The 27,948-nt window shown below is 45.1% G+C and overlaps 2 protein-coding genes across 4 annotated transcripts in view; both read right to left on the reverse strand.

Annotated features, from left to right (window-relative positions):
- Positions 1-267: 267 nt before the first annotated feature.
- LOC106609973 (mannosyl-oligosaccharide glucosidase) lies at positions 268-15,073 on the reverse strand. 2 transcript variants are annotated; one of them, XM_014209054.2, is made up of 5 exons: positions 14,970-15,073; positions 9,587-9,946; positions 4,013-4,236; positions 3,570-3,763; positions 268-2,597 (listed from the first exon to the last, which is right to left on the reverse strand). In XM_014209054.2, exons 2-5 carry the CDS (start codon positions 9,936-9,938, stop codon positions 836-838), a joined length of 2,532 nt encoding a protein of 843 aa, XP_014064529.1. In that variant the 5' UTR covers positions 9,939-9,946; positions 14,970-15,073; the 3' UTR covers positions 268-835. The 2 variants fall into 2 exon arrangements, with proteins under 2 accessions (XP_014064529.1, XP_014064530.1); XM_014209055.2 differs by lacking the exon at positions 9,587-9,946 and having other exon boundaries at positions 14,970-15,052.
- A 511-nt stretch (positions 15,074-15,584) lies between these two features.
- The window catches only part of LOC106609974 (programmed cell death protein 4), a 41,111-nt gene continuing 28,747 nt past the window's right edge, over positions 15,585-27,948 (reverse strand). For both annotated transcript variants that reach the window (XM_014209056.2, XM_014209057.2), the window contains 5 exons: positions 27,805-27,919; positions 22,915-23,022; positions 18,725-18,835; positions 18,165-18,304; positions 15,585-17,494 (listed from right to left, as the gene is read on the reverse strand). In XM_014209056.2, the coding sequence (XP_014064531.1) occupies positions 17,443-17,494; positions 18,165-18,304; positions 18,725-18,835; positions 22,915-23,022; positions 27,805-27,919 (526 nt within the window). In that variant the 3' untranslated portion in view covers positions 15,585-17,442. The remainder of the gene's footprint in view (positions 17,495-18,164; positions 18,305-18,724; positions 18,836-22,914; positions 23,023-27,804; positions 27,920-27,948) is intronic.

The following is a 27,948-nucleotide window of genomic DNA, read 5'->3' on the forward strand; positions in this document are numbered from 1 at the left end:
AAATTGACCCAGGCACCGGTTACTGATCTGAAGGGTCACTCCTATCAGAAGTGTACATTATCAGCTGTAGTTTAATACATCTTAATAAGCACTGCTATAAACTACACAAAAAATATATACTTTCATTGAATTTCTAATATTTCATGATTGGTTACCAAAACCAGAGGCTAGAGTAACACCACCACACAACAGTACATATTGAGAAAACAAGTGTCTTCCTAAAAGGCGATAATGACATCCTTCCCACAGAAAAAAAGTAATCAGCACAAGGCTTTGACACATTTATTGTTCTTTTCACTGAAGATGTAACAAACCAACGCAATGAAGTTACTCATGTTATTCCGTGCCACTCAGGATATCTGCTACCAGTGGAGATACATCTGTGTTTGTGAATTGATAAAATGAACAGGAAACCGTTTGTTTGCAGCAAAACATTTGGCAAAAACAAAACTTATTTCTCAATTTTATACTGGCTTAAATGAGATTGTATGAGGGGACAAAGCAACCAGAAACAAAATTAACCTAGGGATCAGATATTTGTTAAGACTGAATATACTATTTCTTAAAAGGTTTCTGCCATCAAACAGACTTCTCTCAGTCAGGTGGCACTTGGGGAGTTCATTGATAAGTATATGGGGTATTCAAAAATAACCTTTCATCCGTTCTTTAGGGTATGGGCTTTGTACAAACACTCACTGAGACAGTTAAAGGGGAAGAATTGGAACATTAGAGTTGGCCCACAGACTTAACATCTGTTGACGTTAAAAATGTAAAAATGGCACATTTTTTGAGAACATCTTACAAAAAGCGAGATTAGATGTTTTTAGCATCAGTGTCAATACTGCTCAGCCATTATCAAAACAGTTAGTGCCGACCAGCCAGTGAAGGGGTGGCTCCCTTGCCCACTGCCCGTGCTGTCATTGTACTGTTCCCAGATATACCCAGTCTCTGCATACTGTCTGTAAACATTGTTCATGATATTAGTTCGGAGTTCCTGGTAGAGGGCGGCTGCCTTCTCCTGATATGGCCCCTCAGTGTTGCCATAGTGGTGCAGGGCCCTGACGGCCAGGTAGTTGATGTTGATCCATATGGGGCCCCGCCAGTATGGGGCGTCATGCTCCGTGTTGCGCTTCATGTAGAGCGGGTCGGCCCTGGACAGAGAGCGAAGGCCGTAGGGCGTCCACAGCTTGTCCACGTCCCTCATGTCTCTGAAGATGTGCTCTAGCTTGGGCGAGTCGGGCGTCAGGACGTGTAGCAGGAAGGGGAATAGGCTGATGTAGCCCAAAGCATTGACGAACTGCGACTTGGGGGCCCGGCGGACAGAGCGCACCAGGCGCGCCACGGGAAACTGGTGCCTCGGCTGCCCCGGGGGCACGTACACCTTCTCCTGCTGCAGCGACACCGCTTGCGTGTGGTTTCCATAGTCGCTGAAGGAGCGAAGCTGGTCTGACCAGTGCAGCTCGTCCAGCAGTGCGTTGTCGCTGAGTGTCTGGTGGGTGCGCTCATACTCCTCGTGGGGCTCTCCCAGCAGCCGGGCCACCCTGGCCATGATGCCCGACGCCAGGGCCATCCAGCAATGCAGGTCCACATGGCGCTCCTCGGCTGACGGGTGCGAGGCCCGCGGATAGTCATCCAGGCCGGACGTCAGCGTCTTGGGATTGAGGAAGAGGTTGGTGTCCTTGTCGCGGCCCCGCCAGCGGTAGGAGTTGGGCAGCGGGCCTGTCTGGGTGGTGTTGTACCACTCGAACCACGTCTGGAGCCGGGGGTAGAGCCTGCGGAGGAAGGGCAGGGTGGGCCGTGAGGACTCCGCGTCCGGATTGGCCTGGAGCTGCTCCACTAGCTTCTGCAGGGCCAAGAAGAGGGTGGGTGGGTTGGCGTTCTCGTTGCGCTGCACCACAAACTCAGCAGGGACCTTGCTGCGTGCTTCATCGCCCAGGATCTGCTCCCGGGGAATCCATCCCTCCATATTGACCAGGTCCAACCAGTGAGCCGTGACCTCCCGCGTCACCTGGGGGTCCCACTTGCTGAGCAGCAGCTGGTGGAACCCTTCGTCCCACAGAAACCCTCGGGGGAAAAAGGAGCGTGAGGGCACAGCGGTGAACAGGGCACCCTCGGGGTAGAGCAGCGGGTACTCGTTGTACACCGACTGGACCACCGACTGGCCGTAGAAGTAACCCATCCCGCCCAGCATGTTGCTCAGCGCCGCCTTGCTGAACTTCACCTGGGCATGGCCCAAGCCTTTGGCCTGGAGGCCGAACGTCTTCTCGAACTTGGCGTCGAACGCCGCCTTCCTCTCCTCCAGCTCCTCCGTCATGACCGCCGCTGACAGCTGGTTGGGACGGTTGCGGAAGCTACCGGACTCGAACAGGACCTCAATCTGGAAGGGCATCTGGACAGTGACCTGGTGCAGGACAAAGTCGCTCTCCTTTCTGAGGTCGGCTGGTTTCGGCTGGTGCGGGGGCTTGTAGGTGTCCACCGCGATGTACTGCCTCTTCTCGCCAGAGGGGGGGCTGTAGACGAATCTGCGGTTCAAGCTGTTCCTCACGATGTCCGTCAGCCTCTCCAAGCCTGGCGACAAGGTCTGGAGGTAGTTGTAGCTAAGGAAAGGAGGAGAGAAGACGAAGGTGAACCACCCTGAAGGTAGTAGGAATCTCTCATGTTCTCGTCTTGCCAAAGCTTCCTCTCAGAATTGGAGCAAGGCACCAATACCCTTGGCCTGCCGTCACCATAGGATTTTATACCCTTTAGAGTGCAGTGGCCTCCTGGAAAGTGGCATGACCTTAAACCTACATCTGTGATTTCATACTACTTCAGCCAAGGGTCAGGGATAAAGAGTACCGCATACTGACCGATGTGTTATGTTGAATGAAAACAATGCTCCTTTTCAGTTCTTTCTTGTCTAAATGGCAGACACACTTGTGATAGGCTTGTTTGTTTGCTGTGTTCCTGCTCTTCCTACCTTCTATTCAACGCTCTTTTCTGGCCTGCGTTATGGCTTGATTGTGCAACCTCCTCATGAAACCTTGCTGTCCCTTCGATTTCTATGCATTGGAGTCTCTATTGACCTTGTCCTCACCAATGGAACAGATCAATGTCTCTCTGTTTTGTCCCTCAAAAGGTTGAACAGAACCTTTATATCAGAGCCAGAACAGCAGTTTGGCTGGCCATCTTCACCGCAGACATGTCCCATTACTGCTTTGTTTCTCAATGCATTGCTGTAGCAGTTGTGCCTTTATTAATATGCAATGCTTTGTTTCATACTGCATGATTTCTGTCACATATCATGTTTTTCTCTTGACAGGCTCACAGATTTTATTGAAAAAGATAGTAATGGCACATAATCAATGTTTTCACTTAGAACATTTTCTTCAGATATTTAATATTGCTTGGTATTATTTAAATATGAGTTAATAGGGACTAGTGTGGCACAATTGTCCACTGTTTGCAAAAGTCTCTGTTTTTGGAATGACCTTTAAAGCATGCTATTGCTAATTTGGGGTACATTCATTGAGTTCTATTGGTTTTGGGGTACGAAAATGCTAACGTTAGCAGTTTGGGAGAGTGCCTACCTAGCATATTTGGCACTGGAGGACTCCCCGGCAACAGGCTTGCGGAAGGTGATCTTGAAGTTCCCCAGCTCCTCTGAGAACCCAGTGATGGAACCCAAACGGTTCCTCTCCTCCACGTGGGCCTCCAGGGAACCCTGGGTGTCGGCAGCAGCATAGAACATCAGGGAGATGACTGGCGCATGGGGAGCCGAACTCTGGGGGAAGGAAGAGCTGGGTCATGTTCAGTAAGAAGGAGAAAATGTTTTGAAACCTAGTGAAATGGGAGAGAAAATCTCTGTGCTCAGAAGCATTCTAATATTTTATTTTTTTCAATACCAGGAGACAATATGAATAGTTTCAAAACTCAAATGTCTTTCAATGTAAGACAAATAATCAGAACAAAATATGCCTGGTTAATTGCCAGGTGGGTTTAAAAGTGTGTGAATGTATCTCGCCACACTCACATGCTGCTTGGCTGTGATCCTCCAGGTCCAGTCCCCTCCGTGCTCACCGCCCATCCGCTTGACGAACTCCGTGGTGAGCGTAAAGTCGCTGTCATGGATCTCCTGCACACCAAAGCTGAGGCCATCATGCATCAGCCAGCCGTAGCCCTGCAGCCGGTCGCCCTGCTCGCATGTGTGCCTGAGGTTCACATCCACCTCAGAGAACTGGCGCATCCACATCATCCCTGGGATGTAGAGAAAGGGACACACAGAATTTATTAATTTAAATCATTCCCCAAAATATTAAATGTTAAACATGTAAATGGTTTACATATATAATCCAGGGTTTCCATTAGAAAAATGTGGCGCTGGACATTTGGCCGGCATTTTAATTTACGGGACATTTAAGCAATGTACCGGATCCATATGCATTGGGTGCTGTAACCTGATTAGAGCGTCCACCCACAGTGCTCAGATTGAAAGAAATGGCATTTACTTTATGGTAATTCATTTTAACAAAACATGCCATTCGAGGATGCAACAGCGTGTCCTTCCTACCGAATTCTGATGAGCAATTTGAAGAATAACTGTCCACATTTACTTTTCCTCCGCCAACAAGACGAGTAACGAAAAACAAAATCCCTAGCCTGTCAATCTACTATCCCCATAATAGAAAACAATGACCTATTCTATTGGTCAGCTTGTCGTTCTGTGTGGGAAATAAAGACTATTCCAAACAGACAGGGACAGTTGTTCAACGATAGATACAACCAGTAGGCCCAGACTACATCCCAAAAAAACACACAAAAAAGCAATGAGGCTCACGTTTAGTTTAAAATGTTAATCAAATATTATTTCTTCACATTATTTACATTTACATTTAAGTCATTTAGCAGACGCTCTTATCCAGAGCGACTTACAAAATGGTGCATTCACCTTATGATATCCAGTGGAACAACCACTTTACAATAGTGCATCTAAATCTTTTAAGGGGGGGGTTAGAAGGATTACTTTATCCTATCCTAGGTATTGCTTAAAGAGGTGGGGTTTCAGGTGTCTCCGGAAGGTGGTGATTGACTCCGCTGTCCTGGCGTCGTGAGGGAGCTTGTTCCACCATTGGGGTGCCAGAGCAGCGAACAGTTTTGACTGGGCTGAGCGGGAACTGTGCTTCCTCAGAGGTAGGGGGGCCAGCAGGCCAGTGGTGGATGAACGCAGTGCCCTTGTTTGGGTGTAGGGCCTGATCAGAGCCTGAAGGTATGGAGGTGCCGTTCCCTTCACAGCTCCGTAGGCAATCACCATGGTCTTGTAGCGGATGCGAGCTTCAACTGGAAGCCAGTGGAGAGCGGAGGAGCGGGGTGACGTGAGAGAACTTGGGAAGGTTGAACACCAGACGGGCTGCGGCGTTCTGGATGAGTTGTAGGGGTTTAATGGCACAGGCAGGGAGCACAGCCAACAGCGAGTTGCAGTAATCCAGACGGGAGATGACAAGTGCCTGGATCATGACCTGCGCCGCTTCCTGTGTGAGGCAGGGTCGTACTCTGCGAATGTTGTAGAGCATGAACCTACAGGATCGGGTCACCGCCTTGATGTTAGTGGAGAACGACAGGGTGTTGTCCAGGATCACGCCAAGGTTCTTAGCACTCTGGGAGGAGGACACAAGGGAGTTGTCAACCGTGATGGCGCGATCATGGAACGGGCAGTCCTTCCCCGGGAGGAAGAGCAGCTCCGTCTTGCCGAGGTTCAGCTTGAGCTGGTGATCCGTCATCCACACTGATATGTCTGACAGACATGCAGAGATGCGATTCGCCGCCTGGTTATCAGAAGGGGGAAAGGAGAAGATTAATTGTGTGTCGTCTGCATAGCAATGATAGGAGAGACCATGTGAGGATATGACAGAGCCAAGTGACTTGGTGTATAGCGAGAATAGGAGAGGGCCTAGAACAGAGCCCTGGGGGACACCAGTGGTGAGAGCGCATGGTGCGGAGACAGATTCTCGCCACGCCACCTGGTAGGAGTGACCTGTCAGGTAGGACGCAATCCAAGCGTGGGCCGCGCCGGAGATGCCCAACTCGGAGAGGGTGGAGAGGAGGATCTGATGGTTCACAGTATCAAAGGCAGCAGATAGGTCTAGAAGGATGAGAGCAGAGGAGAGAGAGTTAGCTTTAGCAGTGCGGAGAGCCTCCGTGACACAGAGAAGAGCAGTCTCAGTTGAATGCCCAGTCTTGAAACCTGACTGATTAGGATCAAGAAGGTCATTCTGAGAGAGATAGCAGGAGAGCTGGCCAAGGACGGCACGTTCAAGAGTTTTGGAGAGAAAAGAAAGAAGGGATACTGGTCTGTAGTTGTTGACATCGGAGGGATCGAGTGTAGGTTTTTTCAGAAGGGGTGCAACTCTCGCTCTCTTGAAGACGGAAGGGACGTAGCCAGCGGTCAAGGATGAGTTGATGAGGAAGGGGAGAAGGTCTCCGGAAATGGTCTGGAGAAGAGAGGAGGGGATAGGGTCAAGTGGGCAGGTTGTTGGGCGGCCGGCCGTCACAAGACGCGAGATTTCATCTGGAGAGAGAGGGGAGAAAGAGGTCAAAGCACAGGGTAGGGCAGTGTGAGCAGGACCAGCGGTGTCGTTTGACTTAGCAAACGAGGATCGGATAGTCAACCTTCTTTTCAAAATGGTTGACGAAGTCATCCGCAGAGAGGGAGGGGGGGGGGAGGGGGAGGAGGATTCAGGAGGGAGGAGAAGGTAGCAAAGAGCTTCCTAGGGTTAGAGGCAGATGCTTGGAATTTAGAGTGGTAGAAAGTGGCTTTAGCAGCAGAGACAGAAGAGGAGAATGTAGAGAGGAGTGAGTGAAAGGATGCCAGGTCCGCAGGGAGGCGAGTTTTCCTCCATTTCCGCTCGGCTGCCCGGAGCCTTGTTCTGTGAGCTCGTAGTGAGTCGTCGAGCCACGGAGCAGGAGGGGAGGACCAAGCCGGCCTGGAGGATAGGGGACAGAGAAAATCAAAGGATGCAGAAAGGGAGGAGAGGAGGGTTGAGGAGGCAGAATCAGGAGATAGGTTGGAGAAGGTTTGAGCAGAGGGAAGAGATGATAGGATGGAAGAGGAGAGAGTAGCGGGAGAGAGAGAGCGAAGGTTGGGACGGCGCAATACCATCCGAGTAGGGGCAGAGTGAGAAGTGTTGGATGAGAGCAAGAGGGAAAAGGATACAAGGTAGTGGTCGGAGACTTGGAGGGGAGTTGCAATGAGATTAGTGGAAGAACAGCATCTAGTAAAGATGAGGTCAAGCGTATTGCCTGCCTTGTGAGTAGGGGGGGAAGGTGAGAGGGTGAGGTCAAAAGAGGAGAGGAGTGGAAAGAAGGAGGCAGAGAGGAATGAGTCAAAGGTAGACGTGGGGAGGTTAAAGTCACCCAGAACTGTGAGAGGTGAGCCATCCTCAGGAAAGGAACTTATCAAGGCGTCAAGCTCATTGATGAACTCTCCAAGGGAACCTGGAGGGCGATAAATGATAAGGATGTTAAGCTTGAAAGGGCTGGTAACTGTGACAGCATGGAATTCAAATGAGGAGATAGACAGATGGGTCAGGGGAGAAAGAGAGAATGTCCACTTGGGAGAGATGAGAATTCCAGTGCCACCACCCCGCTGGCTCGATGCTCTAGGGGTATGCGAGAACACGTGGGCAGACGAAGAGAGAGCAGTAGGAGTAGCAGTGTTATCTGTGGTAATCCATGTTTCCGTCAGCGCCAGGAAGTCTAGGGACTGGAGGGTAGCATAGGCTGAGATGAACTCAGCCTTGTTGGCTGCAGACCGGCAGTTCCAGAGGCTGCCGGAGACCTGGAACTCCACGTGGGTCGTGCGCGCTGGGACCACCAGGTTAGAGTGGCAGCGGCCACGCGGTGTGAAGCGTTTGTATGGCCTGTGCAGAGAGGAGAGAACAGGGATAGACAGACACATAGTTGACAAGCTACAGAAGTGTTGTTTCTTGTATTATTGTCTCTTGTGTCTTTAGAGAACTGTTTCACTTTGATATCCTTTTTCTTCTGTCCTGATTTTCTCTTTCTTTTCTTCTGTTAACTAGATATTCTTTGTTGTTCTTCGTTAGCTAGCTAGCTTCTTCCAAAAGAGTCCCTAGCAACTGCTTAGCAACTGGTAAACAATTCAGCTTGCTAAGATAACTACAATTTTATGAAAAATAGTTATTTTTCAAAAGCCTATCTTCTTTGTTTGTTGCTTGTTTTTTCTCCTCTTCAGTCTTGCAGTTTTCTTTTGCTTTTTTCCGATGTACTTCACTCTAAAAACCATGTAAATTTCAATATTTGTAGGAGCTCATTTTTCAGCTGCTGTTGCTCAAATTGGAGTATATAAGAGATTATTGGAGATTATAAGCGCAGCAATGCTCAAATGGCAGTAGGCTACACGCGAATGTTAGTTCCCTAATGCAATCAGCGTTTTCATGAGACAGAGATGAAAACATCCATTAGAAATGTTGAAAGAGTGGAGATCTAAAGACAACTAGCCGGGTTTGTTAATATGACTAAGATTGTTTCCAACAGCACAATGAAAGAACGTTGGTTTCAATGGCATATGGAAGTCTGTAAAAAAATAATTACCTGCACGTTTGGTTGGATTTTGGCTAGGCTACTGTGAAGCAAGGTAAGACATGCCTCATACTATGTAGCAAAACGTTAAGGTTTCAAACAATTAAGTGTATGTTTTCAAAATGCATACTGCCTCCAGCTCATTGCAACGCGGTATGTGATGCGCTGAAGCCTGCCAAGTTGTCTATGCACTTGAATGGCGAATGGGAAGCTCGCTTGAATTACCAATTGAGAAATAAAAATATAGGGCTAGGTTTAGTCTTCCAAACGGCCATATCGCCATGTTACAGCGAGTGTCTACGGAAGAGAGAGAGAGACCACCTGTACTAACTAGCTATCTAGCATGCTCTGAACACCTGTGTGTAATGGAAGGCCACCAGAAACGTGTTGTCACTGAAAAATACCGTTGGCTGCAACTGTGATAAAGCCGGATAAAAGTGTACAGTATAATTTGCATTTGTAAAATGATTTTGATGTGAGATGAAAGTAAAAGGGCTTTATGTTTCAGTAACCGAAAGGTTGCTAGACCAAACCCCTGAGCTGACAAGGTAAAAATATGTCGTTCTGGCCCTGAACAAGGCAGTTAACCCACTGTTTCTAGGCCGTCATTGTAAATAAGAATGTGTTCTTAACTGACTTGCCTAGTTAAATAAAAGTTCAATAAAAATGTTTCTAGAACCATATCGCAATTAAGAATCAATTCACTTTTAGATAACAGTTTTAGCTGCCAGAGCCAGTCTACCTCTGAAAATAACATAAGATCCTTGAACCTTAAGGAGTAAAGGTAGGCTCCTTAAGAGGTAGAGTCCTAACATAAACCCTGATATAAACCACATATGAGGATAACACAATAAGTTATACAACTTATTTCCATTGTGTTCCTCTGGTTTTTAGCAAACAGGCTAGTACCGCTTGCCACATAGCATACAGAGTTATTTCCAGCTGCCACTTTAGTCAATAGTATTAGCAAATATTTAAGGGTGAATGTAGAGAAACGACAGTCTTGTACCTGTGACAACAGATCTGGGGCTCCTGGTTTTCATCCCAAAGTAGACCTGGGGTCGGTAGGAGCCCCAAAACCTCTCAGGGGACACCTCAGCACTGGTGCTGTTGGCATCGAGGACGGGCGGCGAGTGGTGGAGAGTTACCACCCGTTTGGCCAGCGAGGAACGCATGTAAAGGGCATAGAAGAACCAGGTAAGGCTGAAGATGCAGAGGCCGATGGAGATATTGATGAAGATTTTGCCGATGTCAAGCTTTTTTTTTTTCTCCTTGCGTTGTAGGGTGGCAGGTTTCTCGTCTTTCCTTGTGAGAGGGGGGTCAGCCTCGCCGGTCACCACTCTCTTCCTCTGCCTGCCCATCCTTCCAGCTGAGGAGGAAGAGAAGGATACTGTGGGTGAATGTCAAATTTCTCTCCAATTCCTCACGTCCTTCTCAACAAAGAGGGAAGCGAGGAGAGGACACGAGGAAAGGAATGCTCTCCACGTTTATAGGTAATATGAACATGTCTACACTATTTTCATAGCCGTGTATAAGTTCTACCCAGTATGTTATCATATTTGGTTACCATAAAAAGAATGACATGCCAGTGCTCTTAGTTTATAGAATAACAGGGACAAAGTCATTACCATATAAACATTAGCCTAGACCAGGGATGGGCAACTGGCGGCCCTTCTTTTGAAGGCGGACCAATGGATGTGGGTACGCAGACCCACTGCGGCCCCTCATGATGAATTCTGTTTTTTTTGTGTGGGCCACACCCCCATCAAAGTTGTCCATCCCCGGCCTAGACCTTAACTGCTTTTAGCAATGCTATCATTTACACACTAGCGTTGCTTGGAATTAGCTTGCAAAAAAAATGAATATTCCGCAGGAATAAAATTTCAAAATCAACCACAAAGACCAGGGAGGTTTTCCAATGTCTCGCAAAGAAGGGTACCTATTGGTAGATGGGTAAAAATATTTTTAAAAAGCAGACATTGAATATCCCTTTGAGCATGGTAAAGTTATTAATTACAATTTGGATGGTGTATCAATACACCCAGTCACTACAAAGATACAGGCGTCTTTCCTAACTTAGTTGCATGAGAGGAACGCAACCGCTTAGGGATTTTGCCATGAGGCTAATGGTGACTTTAAAAAACAGTTAGAGTTTAATGGATGTGATAGGAGAAAACTGAGGATGGATCAACATTGTAGTTACTCCACAATACTTACCTAATTGACATAGCAAAGAGGAAGCCTGTACAGAATAAAAAATGTTCCAAAACATGCATCCTGTTTCCAACAAGGCACTAAAAAATGTGGCAAAGCAATTCACTTTTTGTCTTGTTAGGGCAATTCCAATACAACACATTACTGAGTACACCCCTCATACTTTCAAGCATAGTGGTGGCTGCATAATGTTGTGGGTATAATAATGCATACTAATGCGCCTTCCCTGTGGCTCAGTTGGTAGAGCATGGTGTTTGCAACGCCAGCATGGTGTGTGCAACGCCAGGGTTGTGGGTTCGATTCCCACAGGGGGCCAGTACAAAAAACAAAACAAAAAAAACACTACTATAAGTCGCTCTGGATAACAGCATCTGCTAAATGACTAAAATGTAAGTGGTATGCTTGTCATCATTAAGGACTGGGGAGTTTTTCAGGATAAAAAAATAAATGGAATGGAGCTGAGCACAGGCAAAACCTGGTTCAGTCTACTTTCCACCAGACAATGGGAGATGAATTCACCTTTCAGCAGGACAATAACCTAAAAGACAAGGCCAAATCTACTCTAGTGTTGCTTACCAAGAAGACAGTGGCAGAGTTACAGTTTTGACTTAAATCTACTTGAAAATATGGCAAGACCTGAAAATGGTTGTCTAGCAATGATCAACAACCAATTTGACAAAGCTTGAAGAATTTTTAATAATAATTTATAACATTTCTATAGCGCTTTTCATAGAATTTCAAAGCGCTTCAAGTGGAAAAAACAAAAAAGCAATATATCACGACAGGTCAACCAAAATAGGCCAAGTCTTTGGAAGCTGCATCCTCCGAAGATGTAGAGGTTCATGGCTTGAGCAGAGGGAGCCAAAGGATGGTAGATGATGATGGAGTCTGCTGATGATCTTGTAGAGGGCAAGTCTGGGAACCAGCCTGAGTCTTACAGCCACTGGACTTCTCCTCTTCCACTCAGTGTAGCACCCACTTGTGATGCCTCAGCAGCTCTGGGCGTCAGAAAGCTCACCACAAAAAGTTCAAAACAGTAGCCAGTCGTCCTCACTACTGTCACAGCACTGTTGTATACCTGTAGCTCCCATTCCTCTCACGCTTCAGGTGACTCCTCAAATGATGTTCTCAGAAGATCAGGAATTGGCAGCCAGATGAAACAAAAACACAAAATCATGGGCAAATGTTGCACAATCCAGGTGTGAAAAGCTCTTAGAGACTTACCCAGAAATACTCACAGCTGTAATCACCGCCAAAGGTGCTTCTACAAAGTATTGACTTAGTGGTGTGAAAACTATTGTAAATTAGATATTTCTGTCTAAAAACATGTTTTTACTTTGTCATGGGGTTTTGTGTGTAGATGGGTGAGAAAAACAATCTATTTAATCCATTTTCAATTCAGGCTACAACACAAAATGTGGATTTACATTTTTATTTACTTAACCTTTATTTAACTAGGCAAGTCAGTTAAGAACAAATTCTTATTTACAATGATGTCCTACCCCGGCCAAACCCAGACAACGCTTTGCCAATTGTGCGCAGCCCTTTGGGACTCCCAATCACGGCTGGATTGATACAGCCTGGATTCGAACCAGGGACTGTAGTGATGCCTCTTGCACTGAGATGCAGTGCCTTAGACTGCTGCGCCACTCGGGAGTCAATGGGTATGAATACTTTTTGTATTATATAATGACAACATTGTGACGTTTTTGTTGGTTTTGGTTTTCGGCTGTTCGTGCCCCTTCGTCGCTGATTGGGCAGACAGAGCGGTCTTCTGGTCAGGCTCTGTAGATGGGCACATCGCTCACGAGTATACTACTCGCCAATGTCCAGTCTCTTGACAAGGTAGACGAAATTCGAGCAAGGGTTGCCTTCCAGAGAGACATCAGAGATTGTAACATTCTCTGTTTCACAGAAACATGGCACACTCGGGATACGTTAGAGTCGGTACAGCCACCCGGTTTCGTCACGCATCGCGCTGACAGAAACAAACATCTCTCTGGTAAGAAGAAGGGCGGGGGTGTATGCCTTATGATTAACCAGTCGTGGTGTGATCATAACAACATACAGGAGCTCAAGTCCTTTTGTTCACCTGACCTAGAATTCCTTACAATCAAATGCCGACCGCATTACCTACCAAGAGAATTCTCTTCGATTATAATCACAGCCTTGTATATATACCGATGTAAGAATGCTGTTCATTGATTACAGCTCAGCATTTAACACCATAGTACCCTCCAAACTCGTCATTAAGCTCTAGATCCTGGGTCCTGGACTTTCTGACGGGCCGCCCCCAGTTGGTGAGGGTAGGAAACAACATCTCCACCCCGCTGATCCTCAACAATGACGAGACGGCCTACAGGGAGGAGGTGAGGGCCCTTTGAGTGTGGTGTCAGGAAAATAACCTTACACTCAACGTCAACAAAACAAAAGGAGATGATCGTGGATTTCAGGAAACAGCAGAGGGAGCATCCCCCCATCCACATCGACGGGACAGTAGTGGAGAAGGTGGAAAGTTAAGTTCCTCGACGTACACATCACGGACAAACTGAAATGGTCCACCCACACAGACAGCGTGGTGAAGGCGGCGCAACAGCGCCTCTTTAACCTCAGGAGGCTGAAGAAATTTGGCTTGTCAGCAAAAACCCTCAAACTTTTACAGATGCACAATCGAGAGCATCCTGTCAGGCTGTATCACCGCCTGGTACGGCAACTGCTCTGCCCACAACCGTAAGGCTCTCCAGAGGGTAGTGAGGTCTGTACAACGCATCACCGGGGGCAAACTACCTGCCCCACAGGACACCTACACCACCCAATGTCACAGGAAGGCCAAAAAGATCATCAAGGACAACAACCACCCGAGCCACTGCCTGTTCACCCTGCTATCATCCAGAAGGCGAGGTCAGTACAGGTGCATCAAAGCTGGGACCGAGAGACTGAAAAACAGCTTCTATCTCAAGGCCATCAGACTGTTAAACAGCCGTCACTAACATTGAGTGGCTGCTGCCAACATACTGACTCAAATCTCTAGCCACTTTAATAATTAAAAATGGGACGTAATAAATTATCACTAGTCACTTTAAACAATGCCACTTCATATGTTTACATACCCTACATTACTCATCTCATATGTATATACTGTACTCCATCTTGCCTATGCTGCACAGCCATCACTCATCCATATAAATATATGTACATATTCATTCCTTTACACTTGTGTATAAGGGAGTTGTGAAATTGTTAGATTACTTGTTAGATATTACTGCACGGTCAGAACTAGAATCGGATATAGGATCTGAGTCCATCCCCAATGATTTCCAGAAAGCAAACATTCTAACCGTTCTAATTGGTCACAGAAACCGATGGGTTGTGCCAGAGCCACACGTGGGTAAAGCAGCATTTTGAAATGATTAAATTGGCTTTGATACCCCAATTGCTGATGACTTGCTTTGTACACACCTTATTTTCACGTCACCAAGAACTACTGAATTATGTAGCAAACAGACCAGCAGAATAATTCAGTTGGAGTTGTCAGGCAAATCTCGCTGAGGAACTGCATGGGTCAACAACAGACCTACGTTCGGGAATTCTGTTTTATTTATACAACCCATTAGATTTTTGTTCTTCTGGAATTCCGCCTGCATAAGGACAAAGCCTACTGTCAATCTACAGAGGAAATTGAAATTTCACACTTCTGGCGGACTAATCAGTTATTTTGTAAGCTAATTGCCAACAACGCCAGTGTGTAAATAGTAGCGTTTCTAAAAGCAGTTAGCTACCTCGACCTCATCTTTTAGCCTGGCTAATTATAATGCACCTGCAACTACACAACTAGCTAGTAGTTTGCTACCTAGCTAGCAAATGTAATGTTGCCTCGTCGACTATGAAAATAATTAACCTGCAAAGTTGCATAAATAAATACCTTTTAAAGCTATTACAACGTTAAAAAAATGTTTAGGAACTGCGCTAGGCAAAGCATACATTTAAACCTTTCGGCTAAAGCTAACTGGCTAATGAATGGTTCGCAAATCGGTGTCTGTCACTAAGCTATCGGGCAGACCTGTTTTAGCACGAGTTCGCAGAATTTTTAACGAGCTTTTATGCCAATAATGCAGCACATAAATCACCGAGAAATGTACTATATATCCTGTAATATGGACAGTAAACGTCAAACTCACATTTCAAATGAACAGAATATCAGCGGCACATAATTCGCGCTAGTTCCTGATCCCCTCGCGAAACACTGACGTGTACATCGTGTTGACGGCCCACGTCAGGGGCATATTCATTACGCCCATTCTGTTGCAAAATGTTTCTTACGCGGAAGAACACGTAACACCTACCTGCATTAGTCGACTTTAAACTCGTTTGTTGCAAAACGGAACGTCCGCAACTCTGATTACACCACAGCTCGAGTTGTCTGGCCAGAGGCCACAACATTCAATCCATGCACACCGTTCTATTCTGTAATGAACAGGCTGAAAAATATATACTTTGGACATGCTGTACACAGTCCTGAACCATTGCATCAGTAGTTGACTATGACATTTGGGACTATGCCATTCTAAGTGTGTTCACTAAACCAGAATATGCAGATATTCAAGTCCAAATTCATGTATTCGAATTGGGCCAGGTTGTGCAATGCATTATAGTGTTGATCATTGTTTATCATCCAAGCCCATCAATTTGCTAACCAGTATGGAACGAGCATTTATATGATTGTCATATGCCTAGCAATAGCATGTAACAGAAACTGGTTATACAAAAATGTCCCCAAAGAATATTACACTGAAGAGAAATATGGAATTTTATTGAAATTATTGTATAATGAACTGCATGAGAAAGGGAGTTGGAAACAGTTTAACCTTTTAAAGTGTTTTATAGCAATACACAGTAATACAAAGATGGCTCTGTGGGGCTTGTGTGTAAAAACCCACGTTTTCTTTTTGCGATGCATTCACAAATGCATTGAAATCCATAAACTGTAGTTGGTGTGATTGTACATGTAATATAACTGTTAAGGATTTTCCTAAATGTATCAGCTATGAACTTTTCAAAACAAAACGCTGTATAGTAAGTGAAATGGAGAATGGCAATCAGGAACGTGTGGCTCCGAGCTGATGAGTAGGAGTAATCGCTGACGTCAGGCGCCTCCTCTCAGCCCTAGGTGGCGATGACCACTCACTTCTAGCTCATTCTTAAAGCCATTCCCAAACCAGTTTACGTAAACAAAACAGGGGTGATGACACACTCAACCTCACTAGTTGTTGAGGTTTTTTTTTTTTTATTTATTTTTTTTTTTTTAAATCAATGTTCCCCCATCCTGAACTCTCACATTACGATTGAACTTATTACTTTACATATTGGTCAACAAAGGCAGGAAAAATCCATTGCATTTTCATACGAGACCCTAGATCAGCGATAAGACTTCTGTTTCCTTCACGCTCTCCTAGGGCCAGACCTGGGTTCAAATGTATTTTCAATGACTTATTGAGCATTTGATGTAGCCTGCCTGGAGTGCCTGAAAGATAGGGAGACTAAATTCATTGGTTTCGTTGTGCCAGACAAGTCTAATCAAGCACAAAGTATTTGATAAACCGACTTTTTAAACCCAGGTCTGCCTAAAACAGATTCCACTAGATGACATGTAACAGTTGGAGTATGAGAATGAAACATCACAATACCAACACAAAAGCCTGCAAGGTGTTCCAGTTTGTCAACAGCTCAGCGAAAGGAAGGGGTTCTAGAGACCCTGCATATTTGTACTGTATATTTAGAGAGACGTTAACCCTCCCATTCGGACACTAAATTACAGTGTACTAGAAGGGAGAGGCCTTCCACTAAGGGGAAGAAGGAAGGCCCTGATCTGGGCTCTAGTTCTAAACTTGACAGGCTTTTGTGACTGCTGCTGCGCTTATAACAGTTTAACAACCCTGCCTAGGAACAGTTGAACCACCCTGCCTGTGGAGTGTACAGATAAATAACCCAACTGACAGAGCAAAATCACCATCAAAAATAAAAATTAAGAACCATATAACTTCGTCTTTGTGTAATTACAGAAACCTTTGGCCAAACAAATGCAGAGGTCCATGTCATTCCAAAGAGCGATTCAGTTCATAAGAGCTTGCGATGCAATATGCCGATGACGAGTTGTCTTTTTTTGACAAGTGCTTTGTATTTTTATGAGCGTAATACATGCAAAGCGAAAAGAAAATTAGAGAAAGACAGTCACCGGTGTAGCAAAAAAAAAAAAAAAAAGCAAAAATAACCCGTGCCCAGCACAAGACAATACATAATCCCTTTTCCACTTCCCATTGACCCTTAACCCCAGCTTAAGGGACTCCATTTGACCCACCCTTTATCCAGGGCCTTGACTCAGACTCAAAGAACAGACTGAAAAGAATGATCACCAACCCCAGAATTTAAAAAAAGAAATTACAAAAATGACAGAAAAAAAAAAAAAAAAGTTAAAGATTGCCCGTCTCCTTGGTCCTCCTTCACCTGAAGTCAGCGTTGGTGTGGGTGAGTGAGTGGGTGGTGATAACGAAGGGCCGGAGATAAATCAGGGGAGTCTGACCGCGAGCCTGCCCAGCCTCAGGCCTGCGGTTTGAGGGGCAGAGGGACACCGAGCATCCCCCCCCCTCCTCCACACTAGTTCTTGATCAGGCCCCCGTCTCCCTCACTCACAAACCGCTTCCGTCCCCTGGTGGACAGACAGAACAGGCGATTCAGTACTTCATAGGCTACCAATGAGTTGAGGATATGAGTCCTCAGCCTTACAATGCAAAACACTTGGGGCCTAGTGAAAAGCTATACATAAAGTATTTAATATACTCATATTGAGTGGGGTTACATGTACGCTAATAACTTGATATTACTCAGACTATGGCATTATTAATGTAAACACAAGTATGCATACTCTGATTAGTCTAGTTTTATAAAAAAAAAATATAACTTTAGTATACAGCCCCTCCAGGATTTGGCAGAGATTGTGATATTTGCAGGTAAACATGCTTTATTTTGAAGCAGCAATTCTGACCTTTTGTATGAAAAAAATGCAATAATTTTGTCCAAGTTGTGAAGAAAATGCACTGAGGTTAAAGGTTTGTTGACGTGTGGCTTGATTTAATAATTATGCAGTAAATGTGCGTTGATTGGTTGAAATCACAAGCCCTATTTTTGTATTGTGGTGATGGGTCAACGTTTTTAGTTTCATGCAGAAATAGTGCAGTGACTGGTCAAATTTGCAAGCCCTCACATAATATGCAGGGAATTATTTATTTTTGCAAAAAACAAATGCGATCGCAGAATCAGGAACTGACTATACCCAAGAGACAAAATGAGAGTTTGCACCACTGAACACTGGGACTGACCTGGAGGGACAGGAGTCTCTCAACTGTTTGGTGATAACAGACTCCTGGTAGCAGAGGTCCGTAAAGGACTCCATGATGGAGTGGGCGTGGGGCACGTCCAGGGTGATCTCTGGCAGCTCATCGTACACACGCTGGAAGCCCTGGTTGTTACAAGAAGTCAGAGTAAGCAAATCATACAGTCAAAGAACACTTTCAATCATAAGACATGATTCAATTCTGTCACTTGAGCTTGTCAGGTAACAAATGAATATGCCTTGACAGTGACTCGAGAGAATATCACAATATATACTGTGGCTATAGCTAGAGAGAATATGGCCAAATACTGTAACTATATCAGCAACAGAAAATAGGCCTTGGCTGAGTAGTTACAGATGGGTCTACAGACGGGTTTAAATCCACAAGGTCTGACGTTGACAATTAATACTGGTTTAACATTTGAGTCATGCTAAGTTAATTGTAGTGCTGGAAAAGAAAATAGTTTTTAGAAGTTTAAAAGTATTTTTTTGTGCTAGTGCTACCAGTGAATTTGGTGCTACTTTCTGGTGCGTAAGGGGACGTACCCGGTTCATCTGGTCCACTGTGACGAGGCCAATCTTCCAGAAGGCCTGGAGGAGCTTACACATCATCTTGACGGCCGTGTCCCCCTTGGACTCCAGCACCATGACAACAGCCTGGTGACCAGCCAGGAGAGAAGGAGAAAATGCATTGGACTTCGTGCTAATGTCTACAAACAGGATGTTCATGTACAAAATGATTGTAAAAGTTCTGTCCCAAATGGCACCCTATTCCCTATATAGTGCACTACCTTTGTCCAGCGCACTATAAAAAGGGAATAAGGTGCAATTTGGAACGCCGGTTATGTCATGCACACAGTGTCTTAAATATTCCATTATGTGCAACGGCAGCTTGACCAAGATGAGACTGAAGAGTGGAGGAAGAATTATTTGACGCAATAAAAGGCGCTGGTAATTTTGCTATTTTCAGACAAGTAAAATATTTTCAGTGAGGTTTCAATCCCTTATTTAACCACATTGGGGCAGCATTGCTTTAATTCTCACCACAGTGAATGGATTTGGCATGAAATATTTTGAGTAACTGATTATATTTGCATTTAATTAGTATCTAGGATGTTGGTGGAATAATGTTTGGGAATGATTTGCGAGATAACATGTAAGACAAAAACTATAAATCAAACTTTCTTCACAGCAGCATGGACCATAAACATGAATGTAACACACACTACCGTTCAAAAGTGTGGGGTCACTTTGAAATGACCTTGTTTTTGATAGAAAAGCACAATTTGTTCATTAAAATAACATCAAATTTATCAGAAATACAGTGCTAATGTTGTAAATGACTATTGTAGCTGGAACGGCAGATTTTTTTATGGAATATCTTCATAGGCGCAGAGGCCCATTATCAGCAACCATCACTCCTGTGTTCCAATGGCACGTTGTGTTAGCTAATCTAAGTTTATCAATTTAAAAAAGGCTAATTGATCAATAGAAAACCCTTTTGCAATTATGTTAGCACTGCTGAAAACTGATTAACCTGTAAGGGCTAGGGGGCAGTATTGAAACAGCTGGATAAAACGTACCCGATTTAATCTGGTTACTACTCCTGCCCAGTAACTAGAATATGCATATAATTATTGGCTTTGGATAGAAAACACCCTAAAGTTTCTAAAACTGTTTGAATGGTGTCTGTGAGTATAACAGAACTCATATGGCAGGCAAAAACCTGAGAAGATTCCAAACAGGAAGCGCCCTCTCTGACAAGTTGTTGTTCATCTTGGCTCTTTTTATTGAAGACTGAGGATCTTTGCCGTAACGTGACACTTCCTACGGCTCCCATAGGCTCTCAGAACCCGGGAAAAAGCTGAATGATATCGAGGCAGCCCCTGGCTGAAACACATTAGCGCCTTTGGTCAGAGTACTCTGAGACTCACGCTCGTGCACGAGGGCACGAGATGTATTTATTTTCTCTCTCTTTGTACGTATACAGGCAGGAATATTATCGCTTTTTTACGAGAAAAATGGCATAAAAATGTATTTTAAACAGCGGTTGACATGCTTCGAAGTACGGTAATGGAATATTTAGACATTTTTTGTCACGAAATGCGCCATGCTCATCACCCTTATTTACCCTTTCGGATAGTGTCTTGAACGCACGAACAAAACGCAAGCGTCCCACCTAGCCCATAGAAGTTAAAGAAGCAATAAAACTGGCCTTCTTTAGACTAGTTGAGTATCTGGAGCATCCGCATTTATGGGTTCGATTACAGGCACAGATCGGCCAGAAACAAAACTTTCTTCCGAAACTCGTCAGTATTCTTGTTCTGAGAAACTAAGGCTATTCCATGCGAGAATTTGCAAAGAAACTTAAGACATCGTACAACGCAGTGTGTCCCTTCTCAGAACAGTACAAACTGTCTCTAACCAGAATAGAGAGAGTGGGAGGCGCGGGTGCACAACTGAGCAAGAGGACAAGTACATTAGAGTGTCTAGTTTGAGAAACAGATGACTCGCAAGTCCTCAACTGGCAGCTTCATTAAATAGTACCCGCAAAACACCAGTCTCAACGTCAACAGCGAAAAGGCGACTCCAGGATGCGGACCTCCCACTCTTTCTATTCTGGTTAGAGCCAGTTTGCGCTGTTCTGTGAAGGGAGTAGTACACAGTGTTGTACGAGATCTTCAGTTTCTTGGCAAATTCTCACATGGAATAGCCATTCGTTTCTCCGAACAAGAATAGACTGACGAGTTTCAGAAGAAAGTGCTTTGTTTCTGGCCATTTTGAGCCTGTAATCGAACCCACAAAATGCTGATGCTCCAGATACTCAACTAGTCTAAAGAAGGCCCGTTTTATTGCTTCTTTAACCTCTCTAGGGTAGGTGGCACCAAATCGTCCCACCTACGTAACAGCCAGTGTAATCCCGTGGCGCGTTATTCAAAAACCTCAAAAATGCAAAAACTTCAATTTTTCAAACATATGACTATTTTACACCATTTTAAAGACAAGACTCTCGTTAATCTAACCACACTGTCCGATTTCAAAAAGGCTTTACAACGAAAGCAAAACATTAGATTATGTCAGCAGAGTACCCAGCCAGAAATAATCAGACACCCATTTTTCAAGCTAGCATATGTCACATAAACCCAAACCACAGCTAAATGCAGCACTAACCTTTGATGATCTTCATCAGATGACAACCCTAGGACATTATGTTATACAATACATGCATGTTTTGTTCAATCAAGTTCATATTTATATCAAAAAACAGCTTTTTACATTAGCATGTGACTAGCATGTGACTAGCATTCCCACCGAACACTGCCGGTGAATTTACTAAATTACTCACGATAAACGTTCACAAAAAGCATAACAATTATTTTAAGAATTATAGATACAGAACTCCTCTATGCACTCGATATGTCCGATTTTAAAATAGCTTTTCGGTGAAAGCACATTTTGCAATATTCTCAGTAGATAGCCCGGCATCACAGGGCTAGCTATTTAGACACCCAGCAAATTTAGCACTCACCAAAGTCCGATTTACTATAAGAAAAATGTTATTACCTTTGCTGTCTTCGTCAGAATGCACTCCCAGGACTTCTACTTCAATAACAAATGTTGGTTTGGTTCAAAATAATCCATAGTTATAGCCAAACAGCGGCGTTTTGTTCGTGCGTTCAAGACACTATCCGAAAGGGTAAATAAGGGTGACGAGCATGGCGCAATTCGTGACAAAAAAAAATCGAAATATTCCATTACCGTACTTCGAAGCATGTCAACCGCTGTTTAAAATCAATTTTTATGCCATTTTTCTCATAAAAAAGCGATAATATTCCAGCCGGGAATCTGCGTTTAGGTAAACAGACGAAAGAAAATAAAGCATTCGGTCGACTCGGGCACGCGCCTAAGCCCATAGTACTCTGATCGGCCACTTGCCAAAAGCGATAATGTGTTTCAGCCAGAGGCTGCCTCGATATCGTTCAGCTTTTTCCCGGGCTCTGAGAGCCTATGGGAGCCGTAGGAAGTGTCACGTTAGAGCAAAGATCCTCAGTCTTCAATAAAAAGAGCCAAGATGAAACAACTTCTCAGACAGGCCACTTCCTGCATGGAATCTTCTCAGGTTTTGGCCTGCCATTTGAGTTCTGTTATACTCACAGACACCATTCAAACAGTTTTAGAAACTTTAGGGTGTTTTCTATCCAAAGCCAATAATTATATGCATATTCTAGTTACTGGGCAGGAGTAGTAACCAGATTAAATCGGGTACGTTTTTTATCCGGCCGTGTCAATACTGCCCCCTAGCCCTAACAGGTTAATCAGTTTTCAGCAGTGCTAACATAATTGCAAAAGGGTTTTCTAATGATCAATTAGCCTTTTTAAAATTATAAACTTGGATTAGCTAACACAACATGCCATTGGAACACAGGAGTGATGGTTGCTGATCATGGGCCTCTGCACACCTATGTAGATATTCCATAAAAGTTAAAAAGCCGTTTCCAACTACAATAGTAATTTACAACATTAACCATGTCTACACTGCATTTGACTAATTTGATGTTATTTTAAAAATGGACAAAAAAAAATCAAAATGTCCTTGTTTTTGAAAGAAAAGCTAAGTTACATTACAATTCACAAGTTTGTGGTAAGTCAAACCTATGGTCACGACGCACCCTTTTTGGGTGAGGATCATACAGTGTGTCCTAAACAGGACACAAAGCGCTTTTAGTATTTTTTACCTCATAGACAAGCTCGTGGTGGAAGTGAGGTACTTCTAGGTCACGCAGACAGCGTTCTGCCTCCTTCACCTCTCCCGATACAAGGTACTCCTTCAGCAGCAAGTTCATCTGAAACGCATATCAATAAAGTATGAATCAATCAATCTCTCCATCATACCAACCATGGATAAAACACTGCCCAATACAGATTTGACCAATAAGGTTTCAAACCTGGTTCTCTAGACTTATCCCACTGAGCTAAAGCCTATGTCCCAATAGATAAAAGATGCATCTTATCTATAGTTTCAGACATTTCTCAGCAGTGACTACCGGACCTTGTTTATTTGGTAGTGCAAGATTTTTCCTGTTTAATACAGGAAGTCATGAATCGGGGAGAGGACTCCCAAGCGATCACTGGCTGGACAAATTGGTCATTGTGATTGACTATTTGCTCAAACAATGTCTGCTTTGTGTGTGTAGTACTCAACCCTCATGTTTCTGTTCAGTTATGAACCGTGAGTGCAACTGTATTTCCGCAAACCCTTGGTGACTCAGGCTTACCCCATTTAGTCCATTTTTTGGGGGGGGGCGATAAATGTTGGTCGACCAACAGCCTCTTTAATTGAGCATATAGCCATTTTTGTTGTTAAAGTCACTGTGTACAAGACACCTGTTTGATTCTCGCCTTTCTGAGTAGACTAATCCATTGTGGAGGCAGTGGGGATGGCACAGTCCATCAGACATGTGCTACTGAAATTGTATAGGATTATAATACATAAGGACAATGGTGCAACACTAATATCATTTGATATATTTTCTCCTGCGTTGGATAGAGGTCGCTGCCGTACATACCTACAGTCATAAGACGCAGGCCTTCTTATTGTACCTAGAATTTCTAAGCAAACAGCTTAGAAAACAACACTCAATCATAGGACCTACTGAAGAGATGAGTCTTCAATAAACACAAAGGTTGAGACAGAGTCTGCGTCTCTCACATGAATAGACAGACCATTCCATAGAAATGGAATGGTCTGTCTATTCATGTGAGACGCAGACTCGGTCTTAACCTTTAAGTGTTTATTGAAGACTCATCTCTTCAGTAGGTCCTATGATTGAGTGTTGTCTGGCCCAGGAGTGCAAAGGTGAACGGCAAGGCACTGGAGCGATGAACCGCCTTTGCTGTCTCTGCCTGGCCGGCTCCCCCCTCTTCACTGGGATTCTCTGCATCGGACCCTATTACGGGGGCTGGGTCACTGGCGCTCTTCCATGCCGTCCCTAGGAGGGGTGCGTCACTTGAGTGGGTTGAGTCACTGACATGATCTTCATGTCCAGTTTTGCACCCCCTCGGGGTCGTGCGGTGGAGGAGCTCCTCGTCGGCTATTGTCAGCCTTGTCTCAGGGTAGTACGTTGGTTGTCTGATATCCCTCTAGTGGTGTGGGGGCTGTATATAGTGGGTGGGGTAATATCCCGCCTGGTTGGCCCTGTCTGGGGTTATATCTATGCAGCCTCCAGTATCTATGCTGCAATAGTCTGTGCCGGTGGGCTAGGGTCAGTGTTTTATCTGGTATAATTCTCCGGTCTCATCTGGTGTCCTGTGTGAATTGAAGTATGCTCCCTCCCTCCCATCCCGGAGGACCTGAGTTCTAGGACCATGCCTCAGGACTACCTGGCCTGATGACTCCTGGCTGTCCCCAGTCCACCTGGTTGTGCTGCTGCTCCAGTTTCAACTGTTCTGCCTGCGGCTATGGAACCCTGACCTGTTCACCGGATGAGCTACCTTGTCCCGGGACCTGCTGTTTTCAACTCTCCCTCTCCTGCTGTCTAGACCTCTGAATGCTCGGTTATGAAAAGCCAACTGACATTTACTCCTGAGATACTGACCTGTTGCACCCTCTACAAACCCTGTGATTATTATTATTTGACCCCTGCTGGTAATCTATGAACATCTTGAATGCCTTAATGGCCATGTACTCTTATAATCTCTACCCGGGATACCGCAACATGATGCCTGGCCACCCTTCAGAGCCTGGTTTCTTCCTAGGTTCCTGCCTTTCTAGGGAGTTTTTCCTAGCCCCCGTACTTCTACAGCAATCAAATGTAATTATAAAGCCCTTACATCAGCTGATGTCACAAAGTGCTGTACAGAAACCCAGCCTAAAACACCAAACAGCAAGCAATGCAGGTGTAGAAGCACTGACATTTGCTGATGTAAAAGGGGCTTTATAAATACATTTGATTCATGATTTGAAATGCAATCAAGCATTTTAGTTTTAAAATAACAAAACGACCCTTGAATAATTAGCGTAAACCATCCTAAACAAATGATTTCGGCAACAGAACCTTTGTCAGAAATGGCTGTAATTATTTTGCCGGTTCAGCAACATGGACAGTGCGATAAACACTTGATGTTCTGTGGCGGTCGCTGCAGCAGGGAGGAGAGAGAGACAATGGGTCAGTCTTTTTTTTGCACAGAAAGCCTGAGCCCGGTACAATCAAATCACTTGTGGTCGGACTCCCTCTAGTTATCTGTGTGTTATTTAATCAAAACAGTGCACTTAAAGCATCAGACAAGCTCAGTGCATATAGTACATTTGATTAAAACACAGGATGTGTCTATATATGAAAAAATGCATTTTAACCAATAGATTGTTCTTTTGACCAGAGACTCAGTCAACCAAGGTTTTTTTTATTTTATTTTGTCAGGGACTGGTTCTGTTTCTACAGCCCCAGCTGTAAACAATCTCCTATGGAATGCGCTGGAGGAGAGAACCCCTAGCACCTCCCAAACATCCCTCAGCTGGAGCAGGCACACTGCCGACTACCCCTCTCCATGGTGAAGCAGTGAAATGGGGGCAGGGTTCCAGTGGTTGCCGCCGCTGGGGGGGTTTAACTGGTGCACGACCTCGCTGACGCGTGCGATGACCCTAGCGTGACCAAGGCTTCACCCCTGAGCAGTGAGCACGGTACTGCCAAACCATACCAATCCAGTCCGCTGACAGACAGTGTTAAAGTGGTGAGAATAAGGGCATGGCCGGTGGGGGGATAATAGGCAGCCTTCCTAAAGCCCAGATTAAGAGAAGCTAGACAGACGGGCTGTGCCCCAAATGGCACCCTGACCCTATTCCTTTTAAAGTGCACTACTTATGGGCTCTGGTTAAAAGTAGTGCACTATTAAGGAAATAGGGTGCCATTTGGGATAAAACAAGTTGATCTGGAGGACGCCACTAGTCTCCTAGTCGCTCACAGCACTGACTTATTAGTCTTAGTCGGTTTGTGTGTGCGATGGTTAAGTATTCAATCAACCCTAGCTTAATGTTTGTGCAGTAGTCACAGGCAGCTTTGTTTACAAAGATACTGTGCACACACACCCCCCTGTATTCAATTCTGATAACTATGCACGGCCAAAAGCACTATACAAAAGTGACAGCAGGGGAATAAGGGCACTTGTCACGTATATCCCTGTATGAGCCGGTTCTTGGAGCATGTTGTCAACTCACACCCTGAAACGGTTATTTCCAGGTCTTGTGAAAGAACACTCCAGGGAACCTCACCACAGTACCAAATGTGAAAACGCCCTGGGGGATACTGCTATTCAAATTGCTCTTAACACCCATACTCTGACTTCAGATGTCGTCTCTGGCAGAGTGATTTGATCAAACCCAGAGGAGGCTAAATCTGTTTCCCTAATGACCCTATGTAGTGCACTACTTTTGACCAGGACCCATTGGGCTCTGGTCATAAGTAGTGCAGTATACAGGCGATAAGGTGCCATTTGGGACGCACACTAGGAGCTCCTGTTCTGGCAGGCGGTGTGTGCCCTCTGTAGCCCAGTGTAGACCCACTCGATCAGGGCCTGAGGCCCAGCAAGGACAGGCAGGAAATCAAACCTGGTCGGGAGTCTGCAGGCTACAGAGACTAACGTACGGTGGGTTACACAATACTCTTGCTCTGCTACATCGTCACAAGCTTGTGTGCAACCGTGCACATTCACACACGAGGGTGCCAAATGATCCCTTTAGTTCAGGGAGCAAAGACTCCTGACCACTCTAGAATACACACACACAACCTCTCATGACTTGAAAACCTGCACTCAGGTGTGTGTGTGCGTGCGTCCCTGTGCATCGGTTTACGTACATACATGCACGCATGTGTCCCTACGCGCGTGTCCCTGTAAGTGTGAGCATCGGCCTCTTTGTTCCAGGCTTTGCAGTCAGAGCCAAGCGCTGAGGGACAGCGTTGTGCTGACACCGGCCTGGCAGGGCTCCCCACGGCTCTTTTCCCAGCATGAACTTCTCTCCACCTTGTTGTGTTTACATAACACACGAGTACAGATCCAGACAGGCATGCGATGTCCCAAACGGCACCCTATTCCCCATTTAGTGCACTACTTTATAGGGTGCCATTTTGGGAAACAACCAGACAGCGCCCATCTCTCTGCACTGAGAGTCTGGGTTCAGGTGGAGGGAACAAAAAAGGTCATCTCCACTGTGTGTAAATACAGTTGACCCACAATGGAAGGCTGCAGAGAAATATAACAAAGCTCTCCTTTGATTGGTTTTGCATGTTTCTAGCTCTGATAGGATGGGTGTTAGCTGAATATAGGTTTTGTTGAATTGCCATTCAGACCTGGGTTCAAATAATATTAACAGAACCCAGGTCTGTTGCCATTTATCCATATTTGATTCTCATTAGGTGAGACACTGTGATGTTTTGCAGTCACTGTGATGTGATGTGTTGCTGTCACTTCCAACAACACATCACATTTCATGCATGCAGAGAGAACATCCGGAATGGGAGGTTGCTTGTATAACTGGAATGTTTTGCTAAGTCACACAATGACACAACACAGGCATGTGATGATTGGCGGGCGGGGCGCCAGGTCCCGCCTACTTGGCAGAGACTGCCTCTTACCTCTTTGACGAGGTGTTTGACAGGTCTGAGGCCACCGCCCACACCCCACACGTTGTCTAGCCGCACCATCTCCCTCTTCATGGAGAGGAGCACCGCCGCGCGGTCCAACGCAGCTCTGTGGGGAAGGGAATAACCGCAACAGCC

This window comes from Salmo salar, chromosome ssa08 (genome assembly GCF_905237065.1).
Source record: "Salmo salar chromosome ssa08, Ssal_v3.1, whole genome shotgun sequence".
NCBI classification, from domain to species: domain Eukaryota; kingdom Metazoa; phylum Chordata; class Actinopteri; order Salmoniformes; family Salmonidae; genus Salmo; species Salmo salar.

Excerpts from the sequence above, each read along its gene's own strand:
- LOC106609973 (XM_014209054.2), bottom strand. The coding sequence starts at position 9,938 with ATGGGCAGGCAGAGGAAGAGAGTGGTGACCGGCGAGGCTGACCCCCCT. Across the intron at positions 4,237-9,586 it reads CCCCAGATCTGTTGTCACAG|GGATGATGTGGATGCGCCAG; the intron begins GTACAAGACTGT and ends TCTACATCCCAG. Across the intron at positions 2,598-3,569 it reads TCCAGTGCCAAATATGCTAG|CTACAACTACCTCCAGACCT; the intron begins GTAGGCACTCTC and ends TCCTTTCCTTAG.